The sequence below is a fragment of the Microtus oregoni genome, unplaced genomic scaffold (assembly GCF_018167655.1).
Source record: "Microtus oregoni isolate MIOR12 unplaced genomic scaffold, Mior012 000001F_ref0000356, whole genome shotgun sequence".
Taxonomy (NCBI): domain Eukaryota; kingdom Metazoa; phylum Chordata; class Mammalia; order Rodentia; family Cricetidae; genus Microtus; species Microtus oregoni.
The window spans coordinates 18,163,077-18,181,154 of NW_024543060.1; the positions used below are offsets into that span (position 1 = coordinate 18,163,077).

General features: G+C 41.6%; 1 protein-coding gene across 2 annotated transcripts in view; it reads right to left on the reverse strand.

The window, feature by feature from the left end:
- Positions 1 to 13,515, reverse strand: part of Naa16 (N-alpha-acetyltransferase 16, NatA auxiliary subunit) — a 52,601-nt gene extending 39,086 nt beyond the window's left edge. For both annotated transcript variants that reach the window (XR_005975976.1, XM_041669738.1), the window contains exons 1-5: positions 13,401 to 13,515; positions 9,534 to 9,618; positions 6,727 to 6,831; positions 4,639 to 4,796; positions 1,207 to 1,341 (exon numbers count right to left, since the gene is read on the reverse strand). Coding sequence is in view for 1 of the 2 variants with exons in the window: in XM_041669738.1 (XP_041525672.1) it covers positions 1,207 to 1,341; positions 4,639 to 4,796; positions 6,727 to 6,831; positions 9,534 to 9,618; positions 13,401 to 13,454 (537 nt within the window). In the remaining variant the exon portion in view is untranslated. The remainder of the gene's footprint in view (positions 1 to 1,206; positions 1,342 to 4,638; positions 4,797 to 6,726; positions 6,832 to 9,533; positions 9,619 to 13,400) is intronic.
- Between the last annotated feature and the right edge of the window lie 4,563 nt (positions 13,516 to 18,078).

The window sequence follows — 18,078 nt, forward strand, 5'->3', positions numbered from 1 at the left end:
CTGCCTCCCAAGTGCTGGAAATAAAGGCGTGCACCACCATGCCCAGCTCCCCTAAATCACTTTTGTCAGGGTGCCTCATCACAGCAATAGGAAAGAAAAAGAAGACACGTAATAACCCCTAGCCTCATTAATAACCAGGAAGACACAATTGGGCCAGGGAGATAGGTAAGTGGGCAGGGAGTGCTTTAACAACCTGAGCTTAACTCCAAGAACCACATGGTATAAGAGAACCAACTCCTCCAACTTTTCCTCTACCCTCCACAAGTGCGCAGGCACAAAGAAATAAATGTGTAATTATTTTTTTTAAAGAAGAAGAAGAAGAAGAAGAAGAAGAAGAAAAAGAAGAAGAAGAAGAAGAAAAATTACGAGAGGTTAGCAAAACCTTTCACTCCCAGATGAAAATTCCAATGTCAGCAAAGATATAAAAAAACGAAATTCAGGTAAATTGCCAGTGGACGCTTAAGTTAGTAAAGTACTTCACAAAGGGATAGTACCAGATCTAGCAATACTTAAAATCCCAGAGCTGCTGCACTTCTGTAATTCCATTCTTAGATTTATACTGAAGACAAACACAAATGAATCAGCAAATGAGGCTGTTTATAATAGCACTGTTTTTAATAGCAACAAAGTAAAGTACACAAACTGGGGCTTATTCATACAACAGAACAAGAGACAGTAATTAAAATGGACAAATTAGCCCTAAAGAATTAACATGGATAAGTCTCCAAAACTGCTGAAGAAAAATCTAATGGGCTGTGGAAACAGCTTAGTGAGAAAAGCACTTGCTATATAAGCTGACAAACAGTTTGGATCACTAGAACCCACACGAAAAGCCTGAAGTGATGGAACTGCAGGCAGCTGCAATTATAAGGAGTTGCTGCTCAGAAGTGTGCAAGCCACCTAGTGGGAAACACACAGCACAGCAGAAACAGAAAAGACCTTGCCTCACAGCAAGGCGGAGGGCAAACACTCGAGCTGAGCTGCACCACTAGTCATCATACACTCCTTTAGCCACGAGAATATTGTTGAAATTATTATCCAGAATATTTAAATATGTGTTTATTTTACATTACGAATTCCACGCTTTAACTTTTTCTAATTATTAAAATATTTTTCACGTTTTTACATAGTTTATGAAATTCAAAGCTAAAAGTCAACTATGTTAGTCTGCAACAGGAGAAGAAAACATTAATGTAAAGCTCTTACTTGCTGGGTTTGTCTAAATTCTTCTAGTAGCTTCAGTGCCATATCATAATCTTTCAGCAAATGGTATGCAATGGCATATCCAATCCAGGAAGCACGCTGTGTGGGGCGCAACTGAAGAAGCTGGTATCTTGTCTCCTTTGGGAGAAAAAATGTTTTTCTCTTTTAAAATTCTTTATCTAAAGTGTTTGTGTTTCATCTGAATTTTAAGAATCTTTAATAACACTGCAATTAATTCAATCAACAAGTATGAGTTCCAAAATAAAGATAAGATAAAACAAGATAAAATGTGTTTTACATTTCTCATCTAAATTAAGTCTTTGTATTGGTAACATTAATGCCTTGTAAAGCTCACTGTGAGGCTCACTATGAACTAGACTGTGAGGCTCCTGTAAAAGCTACCTACATATAATAAAAATGTCTTCTGATAAAATATCTTACAGAATTAAGACAGTTTTTTATTACAGTAGATTTTTAAAAATATATGAAATAAGCTCATTTACAGGTTTTACATGTTTTCAGCAAGTGCCACTGCTTGCAGACAAGAGTCTCACGAATAATGTGAACTATAAAGAAATCTAGAAAATATCTATTTAGCTTTGTTGAGTCTATCCCATGGCTGCAGAGGTGCCAAGAGAGGCCATCCTTTCAGGTCCTCTCAGCTGTCTGGCCCCTTTTTATAGACCATCAAGTTAATCACTTCATTTTATTTTTCACTCGTTCTCTGTCACTCACTCTATTAACATATGAATCAGATTTTTTTTCTCTGGCACATTCAATACTGCTACGGGCAAGTTACAAAGAGTTACTAATCTAACTGCCTATCTTCTTAGCCACAGAATCTCCTATCCTCAAAGATCTCCACCCATTCCAGGAACCCACTTGCCCACCCACACCCTCTAAACCTTTACCAACCCAGGAAACAAATTCGGGCGCCTCATCCTCTAGCCACTGCTCCCCCTCCGCCACACTTCACCTCTACTTTTGTTCTCTGACATCAACAGTGTGCTCAACAGTGTTATGTCATCCTACACAAGCTAAAGTCATCTGAGAGGAGGGAACCACAATTAAGAAAATGCCTCCACAATATTAGGCTGTAGGCAAGCCTGTAGGCCAGTCTCAAACTCAGAGATTCACCTGCCTCTGCCTCCCAAGTGCCAGGATTAAAGGTATGTGCCACGACATTTCTGGACATTTTCTTAATTAGTAATCAACGGAGGAGGGACCAGCCCATTGTGGGTGGTGCCATCCCTGGGCTGGTGGTCCTGGGTTCTATAAGAAAGCAGGCTGAGCAAGTCAGGAGAAGCAAGCCAGTAAGCAGTACCCCTCCATGACCTCAGCATCAGCTCCTGGCTCCAGGTTCCTGCCCTGACTTTCTTCAGTGATGAACAGTGCTGTGGAATTGTAAGCTAAACAAAACCTTTCCTATCCAAGTTGCTTTGGTCATGTGATTCATTACAGCCACAGTCACCCTAACAAGATACCCAGTATCTCTAGATCCACAGTTGCTTTCCTTTCAGGGCCTGCTCTCTTAACTTACTCTATTTCATAATCCAGTTCAACAGCCAATCTTCTACATTTCTATTCCTCACTCCTAAAGATAACTAATTTTTTCAGTTTTCTTTTATGTTCTATGTCATTGCCTGTATGTGTATATACATACTACATGTACGCCATCTGAGATCAGAAAAGGGCACAAGATGCCCTAGATCTGCAGTTTCGGTCAGTTGTGAACCACCATGTGTGTGCTGGGAACCAAACCCAAGGGTCCTGTGCAAAAACAACAAGAGGCAGAGGCAGTCAGATCTCTGTGAGTTCGAGACCAGCCTGGTCTACAAAGTTAGTTCCAGGACAGGCTCCAAAGCCACAGAGAAACCCTGTCTCAAAAAAACCAAAAAAAAAAAAAGAAAAAGAAAAAGAAAAAAAAAAAGAAAGAAAAAAAAACAAACAACAGCTGCTCCTAACCAGGAGCCATCTCTCCAGTCCCATCTTCCCATTATACCTAAGCACTGCTGAAGACAACACACACACACTTTGAAAAATGATGTCATGAAGCCCAGCAAAGCCCTTGAATCTGGCAAAACATGGGCTTAGGAAGAAGCAAATGATTTATTTAAAGAGAACTAACTACAGTTCATAGTTCCTTCACATAAGAAACTGAGGGAGCCAAACATGGTACACTCTTGAACATTTTAGTTCCAATACTCAGAAGACAGAAGTGGGCAGTTACCTGTGAGTTTGAGGCTAGCCTGGTCTTCTTAAGTTCCAGGACAGCCAAGGTGTCACAGTGAGAAAAAACATGAAAGAAGCCAAGGGAATCCTCTTCCAGACAGACTGACTAAGACACTGAAGAGAAGAGGCATGTGGGGCAGATGCCCAGCAGAGAACGGCAGGGGAAGCATGAGGAGTGTGAACTGTGTAGGATTTCTATATGGAGCTGGAGCAACAGCTCCATGGCTAAGAGCACACACTGCTTTTGCAGAAGACCCGAGTTCAGTTCCCAGTACCCACATTGGGCAACTCACAATTGCCTGTAACACTAGCTCCAGGAAATCCAATGCCCTCTTCTAGCCTCCATAGATGCCTCAACACACATATGCTCAAACACGCACAGACACAATACCAAACACATAACTAAAGAGAAAAATGCATCTTAAAACACCACAAAACTCTTTATGGCAATCCTTTCCACATTATTTTATATTTGCTAACCTATAAAAAAGCTAACCAACATTTAGATTTCAATAAAGCTGAACATCAAATCTACATTTAGTTTAGCAACAATGTTCCAACCAAATGTATCCAACCAAAAAGATAATAGTATAATACTTGCACACCAAGATTCAATTCTTTTAACAGTGCAAGTGTGTATGAGCAAGTGTGCATGTGCAACAGCACACAAGTGGAAGTCAGCAGACTTTAGAAGGCTGTTCTCTCCCTCCACACTGTAGGTCCCAGGGACACTGTATCCGCTGGGTCACCCCGAGTTGGCCTTATTTAATGCTCAAACATAAAATTCTGTAATTTTTATCATAGGAAGGACCAAATGGCTGTTCTTCTACTACAGATTCTAATGAATCAAATGCACACCATCTTGCCTTAGGCTTACTTCATTCCGAATTCACATGCTTTTAAAAATTTATTCTTGGGGGCTGGAGAGATAGCTCAGCGGTTAAGAGCATTGCCTGCCCTTCCAAAGGTCCTGAGTTCAATTCCCAGCAACCACATGGTGGCTCACAACTATCTGTAATGAGGTCTGGTGCCCTCTTCTGGCCTACAAGCATACACACAGACAGAATATTGTATACATAATAAATAAATATTTTTTTTTAAAAATTTATTCTTTATGCCAAATGTGGTGGCACACACTATTAATCCCATCACTTAAAAAAAATTAACCTTTGTATTAAAAAAAGTACATTTAAGACTACTTACTCGATAGCCTTCAAGGTCTCTCATCTGAATCTGTAAGAGAGAAAGATCCCGCAAGATTTGCAAATTATCTTTATCTAATTTGAGGGCATTTCGGTAACACTTAATAGCTTCGTCATACTTCTTATCCGAACGCTGCAGGAGGCCGTAAACATGCCAGCCTATTAAGTTAAGGAAATACACACATTCACAGACACAATATACTATGCAACAACATCAACAGTATTTTATCTGGGGCTGGAGAGATGGCTCAGTGGTTAAGAACATCGCCTGCTCTTCCAAAGGTCCTGAGTTCAATTCCCAGCAACCACATGGTGGCTCACAACCATCTGGAATGAGGTCTGGTGCCCTCTTCTGGCCTGCAGACATACACACAGACAGAATATTGTATATTAATAAATAAATAAATATTTTAAAAAAACAGTATTTTATCTGTAATTTGCTTCAGAATGATCTGGAGACAGAGGGAAAAGTCAGTGAGAAACAGGCAACTATGAAACCAGCTGGGCCTTGACTGTTCAAGCTGAATGATGGGGACACAGTGGTTCAATGTTCAATTTCTTCCATTTTGTAGATGCTTGAAATCTTTCCATATTTTTAGTTAGTTAAATATTTAGTTACAATATTTTTCTACGCTCTATCTCCTTGTTTGTTAAACCAAACATCTCAAAATTCACTTATATAAAAACTGTGATTTTCTTCTAAAATAACTTTATATTTATCCAATTCTAAGTAATATACCTACTAATTAATTCACTGATAATATTAAAATACACAAAATGGTTTTATTATCTTAGTGTATCTTAGGGAAATAAACACCCAAAGCTAAAAACTACCATACTTACACAGCCTCTCTCTTCACTTTGGGGTAAGCACTGGGGTAAGAAAATAAGCATTTAGTATTTTGAGAGATCCCTAAGTTAAATATGTGCAAATAGGGAGACCACGCATGTTGAATACTAGCTAAATGAATTAAATGTCAGGTACACAATGGCACTATATGTAAAAGACTAAACATGGGAAAAGAAATGAAAATTCCAACAATCTTCTAAGTTTTTTTATAGTTGTTTACATATTGAAACACTAGCCAATGTCCATCTGTCCGCTTTCCTGTACCAGGGGCCACACCCAAGGTGTCTGTGCACACTGGGCAGGGGCAGGCACTCTACTACTAAGCTACAGAGCCAGCTAAACTTCTTTTAAAATAGGTTTCTTTTGTTGTTGTTTTGTAGCTTTGGAGCCTGTCCTGGAACTAGGTCTTGTAGATCAGGCTGGCCTTGAACTCACAGAGATCCACCTGCCTCTGCCTCCGAGTGCCTGGCAAAATAGGTTTCTTTTCAATTTAAAATTTCCTCTAAGCCGGGCGGTGGTGGCGCACGCCTTTAATCCCAGCACTCGGGAGGCAGAGGCAGGCGGATCTCTGTGAGTTCGAGGCCAGCCTGGTCTACAAGAGCTAGTTCCAGGACAGGCTCCAAAACCACAGAGAAACCCTGTCTCGAAAAACCAAAAAAAAAATTAAATAAATAAATAAAAAAATAAAATTTCCTCTAATACTTCTAAAAAAGAAACTAAAGTAATGTAAATATTTATACAGATTAAATAACGAAAAACCATTATTTGAAATGGAGAAGTATCAATAAGTTCATGGATGTTTAAGGAAAGAACTGCTCTCTGCTTCTGTCTCTCTCTCCATGAAGATTTTCCTTAAAATACTCAAAAAAGGATTAGGGAACAAAATATGGTTAATCACAGATGATGAGTAATGGGCAGATACAGACCTATTTAAAATTCCTAAGATATCAAGGTTTCACAGAAAAGTTGTAAAATTTGAATTAGAAAAGACAAGTAGCCGGTGGTGGTGGCGCACGCCTTTAATCCCAGTACTCGGGAGGCAGAGGCAGGCGGATCTCTGTGAGTTCGAGACCAGCCTGGTCTACAGAGCTAGTTCCAGGACAGGCTCCAAAGCCACAGAGAAACCCTGTCTCAAAAAACCAAAAAAAAAAAAAAAAAAAAAAAAAAAGAAAAAAGAAAAAAGAAAAGACAAGTAATTGAAAAGACAAATGATAACGCACAACCATGGCAAAAGGATACAGACGTGACTTCTGACATCACTGCGAAGTCCTTTACGGACAAATTCATACGCTTCTTCTCTTTTTCCTAAACAGTTCAACGTTAATCCTTTCATTGCCAGAGTCTCTGAAAAACAATTTTAGCCTCTGTTCAACAAATGAAAGATTCCAGTTATTCTCCCAGCACTACATCAGGACTTGAGATCTAACGCTCTACTATTGCAGTGGTAGCACAAGCCTTTCTTCCCAGCCCCAGGAAGCAAAGGCAGGCCAGTGCTCTGAGGCAGAGGCCAGTCTGGTTGGTCTACAGAGCAAGTTCCAGGAGGTTACACAGAGAGACCCTGGCTTGGAAAGAAAACAAAACTGAAAACCAACAAAACAACAAAAATAAAGTAGTACTAATGCCCCAGCAGTTTTATCTTTCTCACAAAGGTACAAAAAGTAAAATCATTCTTATATATTTGCATCTCTCCACCCCATTGAAACCAACTTTTTTAACCTACCGTAATCTAATTTATACCTCACAAAAAGAATGACTACCTATATAAACATATGTTGTAATCATAATCACCACCTTCAATAACCCAAGTCCTGTTCTAAAATGCCATAGACGGGAATGGAGTTGCTACAATGTCTTCTACTTTTAAAAGACTCTATATAGAGGAATTTATATGACCCTCCTGAAAACATTAACAAAGCAGACATCTTAGTCCTCCTGAATTAAACTGCAGTAGTTCCACACTTTGGCAAGGTCAATTCATTTGTGTGTGTGTCTATATGTGTTTATGTGTGTGAGTGCAGGATTAGCACGTCAGGTGTGTGGAAGCCAGAGGACAACCTGAGATGTCATTCCTCAGTGTTCACCTTAAGGCGGGTCCCTTTGCTTTTTTACCAGACTAGCTGGTCTGTGAGCTCCCAGGGCTCTATCTCCACGTCCCATCTCACTGTAGAGGCAACGGGATTATAGACTTTTACAGGCTTTTACAAAGGCTCTGGATATGCTGATCCCAACTGCTCAGCAAGCACAAGGCCCACTAAGCACTGTTCCATCCCACTGAGACCAATTCTAACCCATCATAATCTAGTTCATAACCTACAAAAAGCATGACTGTACTTAATTAAAGATATATGACATAATCATTACCAACTATATTCAATACTGAACAAATTCTCTTTTTTTTTTTTTGTCAACAATTCTACTTAGGCTAATTAACGTCAGTTTATATTTGGAAAGCGTAACATTGGACTACAGATGAGCAACCCAAGAAAATGTTAGACAGTAGATGAAAGATGATTTACAATAAAACACTTCTCTGAAAACTCTGTGGAACTAAAGAAGAGTGATTTTCAAAATGATCTCTGCAGACTCTGTATTTTCAGAACAGTGGTCCAACTGCTCACTCCCATAGCCAAACAGCTTTCCTCTTCTAAAACTTCACAAAATGAAAACTTACTTATTTTTCTTTCAAGTGATTTTTTTTTTTTTTTTTTTTTTGGATTTTCGAGACAGGGTTTCTCCATAGCTTTTGGTTCCTGTCCTGGAACTAGCTCTTGTAGACCAGGCTGGCCTCGAACTCACAGAGATCCGCCTGCCTCTGCCTCCCGAGTGCTGGGATTAAAGGCGTGTGCCACCACCGCCCGTCTTCAAGTGATTTTCTAACATTTTAAGAAAAGTGACTAATATCAGCCCATTTTCCTAATTAAATGGTTTTAAAAGTTGCCCAAGTCTAGTGTTCTGAAAGACCTCAATTAGCTATAATAGGGATCGTATTCTGCAAGTCTAACCTGATCCTTTCAACAAATAATGTTTACCAGTAAAAACGGATAAAGAAATGGAGACTTTATTAGGAACAATGACAAAAATAAAAACAAACAAAAAACACATCAACAACATAATGATGGATCAATGGTAACATATTAATATAAAGATGAAACAAAGCCAGGCGGTGGTGGTGCACGCCTTTAATCCCAGCGCTCAGGAGGCAGAGGCAGGTAGAAGTCTGTGTGTTCAAGGCCAGCCTGGTCTACAGAGTAAGTTGTAGGACAGGCTCCAAAGCTACAGAGAAACCTTGCCTCAAAAAACAAACAAAAAAGGATGAGACAAGGGCCAGCTAGATGACTCAGTGGGTAAAAACTTGCCACCAGGCCTGACAACCTGAGTTAAATCCATGGGACCCACATGGTAAAAAATAACCAATTCTCAGACGTTGTCCTTTGATCTCCACATATGCCCTGCGGAATGCATGCAGCCAGCAGGCATAATCCCACATGATAAACAAACATTAAAAACTAATACATAAAAAAAATGGCATCAAAGAATAAAATGCATGACTTTATCGCCACACAATTCTATGCTGCAAATGACAGCCTAATTTTATATATAGGTAACTAAAGTAAGAAATTGTAGTCTAGTCAAAGTGACAGACAAATCTAATCTATAAAACTGAGCATCCCTAATCCAAAAGTCCCAAAATTTAAAGCTCCAAGATCTGAAACTAAGATTTCAGGTTTTCTTTTAAATCGGAGTGTTCAATGGATAATATAAGCAATTACACCAAATTCTGAAAACCTCTGCTATCTGAAGCACTTCAGAAAAGGATACTAATTACCTCATCAGCTGTCCCTCAGCCTTTCCCATCTACAAGACACTGCATACACTAAAGCATAAAAATAGCTCAATTAAGATTCACTTGAAAACAAAAAATGCTAAACATTTATGCTTTCAATAGTCACAGCCTTGGAATCTGAGAGTATTCCTTCACTGCCAAGTCCTGCCTGATTTTAGAATTATAATCCCCCGAAGCAACATTGCAACAGAAGAGACAGTACCTCCATGTTCAGCAAATTTCGGGTTTGAAAGAATCATCTTGCAAAACTTGAGGCCATTTTTATACTGCTTCTGCTCATAACATTTCTAAAAAGAAACAGGAGCAAAAGTTATTTTATAAGATGGATAATGAAGCAATTTTCATTGTATCATATAAATTCTAAATTCATGTTCTGTTTACATTAATTACAGCATTAAGTGCAGTTACATATGCCTTGACAAAGAGAATTTCCACTATTATAGAATATAAAGTCATAAATGCATAAACTCAATAAATGCAGACTCATCAACCAACACTGACACAGAATTTATGAACTTGGAAGCCATCAAACCGTGACTAAGTACCCTTTGACCCCTTCCTCCGATCCTTCTCACCCACCTCTAGTACCCTCTATTCAACTCTTCCAGTATCGGCTCTTTTGTTATACGTGAGCCTCAAGTCCTTGAAGTATTTCTCTATGTCCGGCTCATTTCACTTAATGTGACGTCTAACTTCATCCATGTTGCTGAAAATACTTATTTTCATTCTTTTTATGGCTACTATTCCACTGAATGTGCCACATTGTTTTACCCATATATCAGTTGAAGGACACTTATACTGTTTCCATTTATTGGCTATCACGTATGGCGCTGAACAGTGCCACAATAAACATCCTACAGATGTCTGTCTCTTCAACATACTGACTTCAATTCCTTGCCTCTATACCAAGCAGCGGTACAGTAGGATCATATGGAAGATGTATGAGTCTTTTGGTTTTGATTTTTTGGTTTTAAAAAACTATACTGTTTTGTGTGTGTGTGTGTGTGTGTGTGTTTACTAATCAGAAGACAACTTAGGTCCTCTCCTACCTTTCCATAGGTTCCTGGGATTGAACTCTGGTCCTTAGGCTTGCATGGCAGTTGCTTTATCTGCGGAGCCATCTCACTGCCCCTCCGTACTGTTTTCTGCACTAGCAGTACTATCGTTACCAAAAACAATGAGCAAGGGTTTTCTACATTTTCTCTACAACCTTGCCAGCACTTCTTTTGTCTTTCTAATAGTATTTGGTTTTGTAAGAATTCCTTTAAAATAGTGGGGGTTTTTTGTTTGTTTTTTTTTTTTTTTTTGGTTTTTCAAGACAGTGTTATTATTTCACTTTACCAATGTGGAAAAGTAAACCTCTAAACACACATACAAACTTACCTTTGCTGCAAAGTGTGGTCCAGCTACAAAGACTATCACTCATCTGACACTAACACAAAAATGATCTATATCCCCAATCACAAAGGCCAGGCTAAGTGATCAAAATCTCTCCTCAGCTGTCAATCATCGGAAGCGTATTTTATCTTTCCACCTTCCCATCAATTATACTGTTCAGACTAGGTGTCCTATCCCTTAGACTCAAGCTTTCCCACACCTTAGGACCACTGTACTGTGTTCCTGTCAACGTTCTTCCTCCCATCTTCCCTTGGCTGTCTCTTGTGATCTACGTCACACGTCACCTACCTGACCATGCTACTCTGCCTGTCTCCCACCCTCTGCCTACCCACACTATCTATTACTGTTCCATCTGCTACCCAGTGCCATCATTCTGTCTCTGACAATCTTATTCATTCACTTATTTACTATCTGTTTTAGTCACCATCTTGTGAGCTCTAGGAGAATGAAAATCTTGCCTCGGTTTCCTTATGCTAGACAACTAAGAGCTGTTCAGTAAGACCATCCTCCTAAATTCAAAGCAAAACGGCACCAAAGGTATGGCTAATTCTTGCGGCAGAGGTGGTAATTTAAAGACTTCATTGAAATAGATTTAAAATGCATTTTCCTGATTGGCTCTGGGATGAAAACTTGAGTGGTTGGAAGACAAAAGTAACAGGGGAAAAAAAAAAAAAAAGACTGAGCCACATGAATATACTACCTATCCTGAAAGTAAGAGTGTGTGTGTGTGTGTGTGTGTGTATCAATAAACATGTGACCAGGCCTGGTGGCTCATGCTCATTCCCTACAATCAATCAAACCCATCCCTTAGGAAGTCGAGACAAATAGATTGCCATGAGTTCAAGGCTGGCCTAGATTACACAGTGAATGCCACCATGGACTGGAGTGAAACTCTGAAACCAATTCTCAAAGTGAATAAAATAAACCAGGGCCAATGAACGGCTTAGCAAAGATGCTTGGCACCGAGGCTGACAAGGCCTGGAAACCACAGGAAAGAAGCAACCGACTCCTGCAAGGTGTCCTCGTGACCTCTGCGCACACCATGGCATCGCACAAACAAACTAAAAGCCTTTTAAGGTCCAGCTTTGACTACAGAGGTGCATTTGACAAACGACAAAGAGAAACAGTGGGGATATATAGAAGCAGAAGGAACTTCTGAGGAAGAGTGTTCAGCTACAGCAACAAAAGGAGTGAACATTTTGATATTTGCCCAGCATGCTTCACTATTAACCCGAAAAGCTCCGTAACAAACTGATTTGAGATTTTCATCCCAAGGCTAGATGTGGTATCCAAATCTGTAATCCCAGCATTCTCCAGACAAATGCAGAAGATGAGTTCAGGGCCAACCTGAGCTATGTGAGGCCCTGGCTTCCAAACCCTCCCGCAAGCTCCCTGTTGACAATGTTACCATTGTTAAGACTCTCGATACAAAACAAGAAGTTTCTACTGGCTTGAATCTGAACTACTTACTACTGTAAATTTTTTTGTCAGGTGATGGCAATATACTACTCTATGATTGGTATTTTACTTAGAGTAAAGCTGACCAACAGCTGACTCCTATGCATGTGCTCTGAATATAAATTCACCCTTAAGGGGGCTGGAGAGATGGCTCAGTGGTTAAGAGCATTGCCTGCTCTTCCAAAGGTCCTGAGTTCAATATCCGGAAACCACATGGTGGCTCACAACCATCTGTAATGAGGTCTAGTGCCCTCTTCTGGCCTGCAGACATACACACAGACAGAATATTGTATAAATAAATAAGTAAATAAATAAATATTTAAAAAAAAATTCACCCTTAAACCTAAAAGCTTGTTCTGAACTACCACCTTTTCAAATTTAAAAGGCAGATTACAGCCATTAACTCTTCTTTGTTTATAAATCTTCGACCCCCAGGGCATACTGGAAAATACAAAGGCTTGTCACATCCTGGAAAACAGTGAAGGTGCCAAGGTGGCAGATATGCTGGCAAGCATCCCAGAGGAAACTTGTCCTGGCAACCAAATGCCTTTTATTCCAGAACTCGGGAAGCAGAAACAGGCGGATCTCTCTAAATGCTAGGTAGGCTAGCTTTGTCGACATAGAGATCCGGGCCTGCCAGGGCTACATAGTAAGCCTGTCTTAAGAAAAATCTAAAAATAAAAGCGAACCTTTCTTGTTTTGGCATCGGTCTGCCTTGACCAAGGAAGGTTATTATTTGGGCTTGTTTCAAAGCCACGTAAATGGTCTCAAGCGCAAACCGGTCTTTGCAGCTCTCGTCACTCGGGCGAGTTAGAAGCAAGAGTTTCTGGCAAGTCAGTTCCCAAACGGGGCACCACACACATGCAAACTCTCCCGCACAGCGGCACTGACTCCCTAGGACCGCGGGCTCAATCCCCGCACCCCCGACAGCGGTCATCCGCTCCCCACTAAGTCTGGGGTGCGCCGTGCCCCTGCCTGGCCCCGAAGCAGCCTCGGAGGGGCGCCTGGAGGGATGCACCGAGGCTAGAGCCGCGGAGGGCAGGCGCCCAGACGCCGGGACCCCAGCGCCTCGGCCAAGAAGTTTCTGGAAAACGCTTGCCGTGGGGACCGAGGCTGCGGAGGCGGCGCGTGGGGGCGGGGAGCCGCGGGAGAGCCCGGCTCGGAGGTAAACAAAGCGCGCCGAGGTCGGGTGGGTCGCCGCCCCGCCGCTCACCAGCAGGCGCTTGAAGAGGGCGCTCTCCTTGGGCGGCAGCTGCACGCTGGGCATCGCGGCGGCGGGGAGAGGCCTGCTGGCTGGAGCGGCCGCTACCCGGGCCGCGGTTCCCTCAGTGAGAACGGAACACAGCGCACTCCAGCGGGCGGCCCGGGAGGGAATCCCGCGCGCGCCAAGATGGCAGCCAGGGCCCGCCCCCACCCTCGGCCGCGCATGCGCAGACTCACGGCCGGGAGGCAGACAGGTGCCTAGTCCCTGGGGTGCGCGCCGGGTGGGTGCAAGGCTGCGGCTCCTGCCACCACCTCGTGACCAAACCACTCACGTACCTTTACTTCTGGTCACTGTTCATCGCACCCTGGTTGTTAGGTTTCTCCCCTAGATATGTACTTTTTTTTTTCCGAGTTAACTTTTATTCTTTTGTGCAGTTGATACTCTTGATTTAAAATCAGTTTTCATTCCTGTTCTTGCCTTATTTAAAATAACTCGGAAAAGAAGCCTTATCTTTTCAGTGCATATCAAAGTAGTGACCGTGACTTAAGCGGGGACGTGGGCAGACCTTGAATGATGGAGCTGATGTGAAAGTCCCTTTCAAAAGCAAACGTCAATAAAAATTAAACCTATACTCACAGCGTTTGGGAGACAAAGGCAGGAGGATGACCTAAATTAAAGACCGAATTTAGTGTACCTAGGTAAGGAAAGAGTAGGAAGGAGAAAGAAAATAATTTCACCGTGTAGGGCACCCAACATTTTCAGAAAGAATTAAGTGTTTTTATTGTTCCACGGATCCATAGTTCCTCCAGTCTGTTGCTTCTTTCTCCAGATAAGCCACCCAATTGGAGAAACAGGACACAACCCTAGAATGTTCCAGGGAGAATTTCTTTCTCCTTTCTTTCTTTCTTTCTTCCTTTCTTTCTTTGTGTTTGTTTGTTTGTTTTTCGAGACAAGGGTTTTCTGTAGCTTTGGAACCTGTCCTGGAACTAGACCAGGCTGGCTTGAACACACAGAAATCCGCCTTCCACTGCCTCCTGAGTGCTCAGATTAAAAGCAAGCACCACCACGATCTGGCGAGATGGCTCAAAAGGTAAGAAGACCGGCTGCTTTTCCAAAGGTGCTGAGTTCAATTCCCAGCAACCACTGGGTGGCTCATAACTATCTACGGTGGAAATCTGGTGCCCTCTTCTGGCATTCCAGCAGAACACTATATATAATAAATCTGAAAAAAAAAAAAAAGGTTAAAAAAGACATCATGTGCCTAGGTACAGACAGACGACATCTGTGATAAGGACCATGTATTAAGATTACGTAACATTACGTATACACATTTATATACATTCTGAATCCTAATATCTTCATATTTGTGAGACTATGAGGTACTTGCTACCTCCATTTAACGGACTATTAAGGAGAACAGGGATGGTGCTGTTTTTTTTCTCTGAGTTTGAGGGAAGAAAATATCATAGAAGACTTAAAAAATAGGAAAAGACACTATCTGCAATTGACATCTGCTCGCAAAGGAAAAATTAGTTTTCTCCAAAGCAGTCTCACTGGGCATATTAACCACAATTAGAGCCAGGGCTCCATGCCCATCTATATAGATGACCAACACAAAACTAACTCAATGATATTTTTGTAGACTTTTTATCTCATATTGCTTTGTTTGAATTTTTTTTTTTGTCTTACTGTTCTTTTTCTTCTAGACTACGGCCCCTGGTTTGTGTTTTTATGGGGTTTGTTTGTATTTGTATTTTGGGGTTTTTCGTTTGTTTGTTTGTTTGTTTATCTAATTCTGATTTGTTTTTTGTCTGCCTATTTTCTAAAGAGGAAAAAAAGGGGTGTGAAGTTGGGTGGGTTAGGAGATGTTTGAATCTAGGAGGAGTCAGGAGGGGAAGTGTGATCAGAATATATATTGCACGGAAATTTTTCAATAAAAAAATAAAATAGGAAGGGAGGTATATATAGGCAGCACTAATAGGGATATATACATATATAGTGGGATAAATGTATACACATATATATGTTAAAAATGAAGATGACATGAAGCTGAGATGGAAACATGTTAGAGGGGGAAGTGACACGTGGATATGGTCAAAATACATTGTGTACATATATGAAATTCTCAATAAATAAAGATATATTTTGAAAGAAATACAGGGTCAAGAAGATGGCTCAAGGGCTGGAGAGATTGCTCAGAGGTTAGGAGCACTGGCTGCTCTTCCAGAGGTCCTGAGTTCAATTCCCAGTAACCACATGGTGGCTCACAACCATCTATACTGAGATCTGGCGCCCTCCTCTGGCGTGCGGGCATACATCAAGGCAGAATGTTGTATACATAATAAATAAATAAATCTTTTTATTTTATTTTATTTTTTGGTTTTTCGAGACAGGGTTTCTCTGTAGCTTTGGAGCCTGTCCTGGAACTCCCTTTGTAGACCAGGCTGGACTCGAACTCACAGAGATCCGCCTGCCTCTGCCTCCAGAGTGCTGGGATAAAAGGTGTGCGCCACCACCGCCCGTCTTAATAAATCTTTTTAAAAAAAGAAGAAGATGGCTCAATAATTAAGAACATGTGCAGCTGTTGCAAAGGCCTGAGTTGCATTCCTAAGAGCCATGTCTGGCGGTTCACAACCTCCTGTAACTACAGCTGCAGAGAGTCATGGTCTCCTCTGGGCTCCTTGGTCACCTGCATTTATATGTATACACACACAAACACACACGTTATGTATATTTCTTAAAAGCCTCTCTGCCGACGCAAATAATTCCAATCAGACCAAATTAGACCCAATAAAAGATGCCCACGTTTAATGCAGCTCTCCTGAGGTAGCACCGGGAAAACATGGCGAAGGGGAGAGAGCAGGGGAGATCCACGCAAAACCCGGAGACCACGTGTTCCTTTTCTGGGCGGCAGCCTAACTAGCCTGTGGGAGTGGTCCTGACCCTCCCTGGACCACTGGAGGGGTCAGCGCCTGAAGGGCTTTCCCCCGGAGGTGGAGTCTGGGTCAAGGCAACTCCCAGCGGGTGGGGGCTTGAAATGGAGTTTCCTGCTCCATTCCTGCTCCTTTGGCGCTCCAAGGATGGGTGCCAGGGTCTGGGGTGACCCTTTCATTCAAACAACACTCACAGACTATTCAAAACTAAAGCCCAGGGTGAAAGTACACACATTTAATCCCAGCACTTAGCAGACTGATCTGTAAATTTGAAGCCACCTTCTTCTATACAGGCTAGCCAGGGCTACATAGTAAGACACTCTCTCGAAATAATAATAATAATAACAACAACAACAGTAAATCTTTAGAAATGTAAATAAACAAGGAAGGAAATGCTATTAAAGATGGAGTTCACCAGTAGTTCAGGAAATAACTGCAATCACGGTGTTGCATGAAATTAAAAAACCTTCATCAGAGCAAATCAAACCATCAGCAGAGAGGGGAAAACCTGAAAAATGGAAGAGAGATCTTTGCTAATTAAACATAGTTAATAGACAGTTCTCAGAGGAAGAAAATAACCAATAAATATATGAAAAATATCCACCCCCACAGCTGTCAAGAAAGTATAAATTACAACTGCATTTGAGGCACACAAGCATAGGTAAACCTTAACAACCTGTGACACCCCTCGGCTTGAGTGCCGCATCTGCACCCCTTCCCAGAAAGGCATTTGGCAACTTCACTGAACTGCAAGTACACCCCACTTCAAACAATGAAGTGAAGTGTTTTCCTTGGCAACTCCATGACAGCGCCCCGTTTTTCAAATATGGCTCAGAACATATCTATGAATAAGAGATGCAGGGACGAGGGCCAAGCCAGTTCGGCTGGTTTGATTTTCATGCATAGTAATGTGTACTCAGGGACACAGGTGTACTCTGAATGGATTGCTGGGGGGGGGGGGAAGCTCTATTAATCATCTTATATTCTTATATCTATGTATAATTGGGAGTACGTCTAAGTAAAATCAGAGACAACATGGGAATGGACATGCATAGTACAGAAAAACTTATGTAATCCAAGCTTATCAATCAAAAGGGAATAGTTCCTACCCACCCTTTAGCAATCAGCTCCCCTAGACCCCATCAAGGTAGCCTCAAACAATAACTTAAGTGCTTGAGAGCTCCAGTCCCACGAACCTGCTCATTTGCAGGGAATCTGATGCATACTGTTGCTTTGCTTCTAAATAGAGGGTTTTGCTTCTGCAGGAACCTCTTCAATTCTCTGAGCAAAATGCCAAAATCCTGCAAAGGCCCGGTCCAGACACAAACCCTCTCATAACATACTGAGATTCCATTTTGCTGTCACCAAGGAAACAAATGACAACAAAAGCTGGCAAGGAACCTTGCTATACCGCTGGTAGGAATTTAGCCTAATCTGGATGATTAGTGTTAACTGTCAAGTGACAGAATCTGGGGTGGAAGATGAGCCCATGAGCACATGAGATAATGTGGAAGATTATCTTGATGAGGTTACTGAAGTGGGAAGCTGCAGTCGCTGTGGGTGGCACCATTTCCAGGGCTGTGATCCTGGTTGTATAAAATGAAGAGACCTAGCTGAGCACTAGCAAGCAAGCTTGTACTAATTGTTCTCTGTTCTTGACTGTCAGTGTGATAGGACCAGCTCCCTCAAGCTCCTGCACAGTGAGTTCCCCAGTATGATGGACTGTGACCTGGAACTGTGAGGCAAAAAAAACA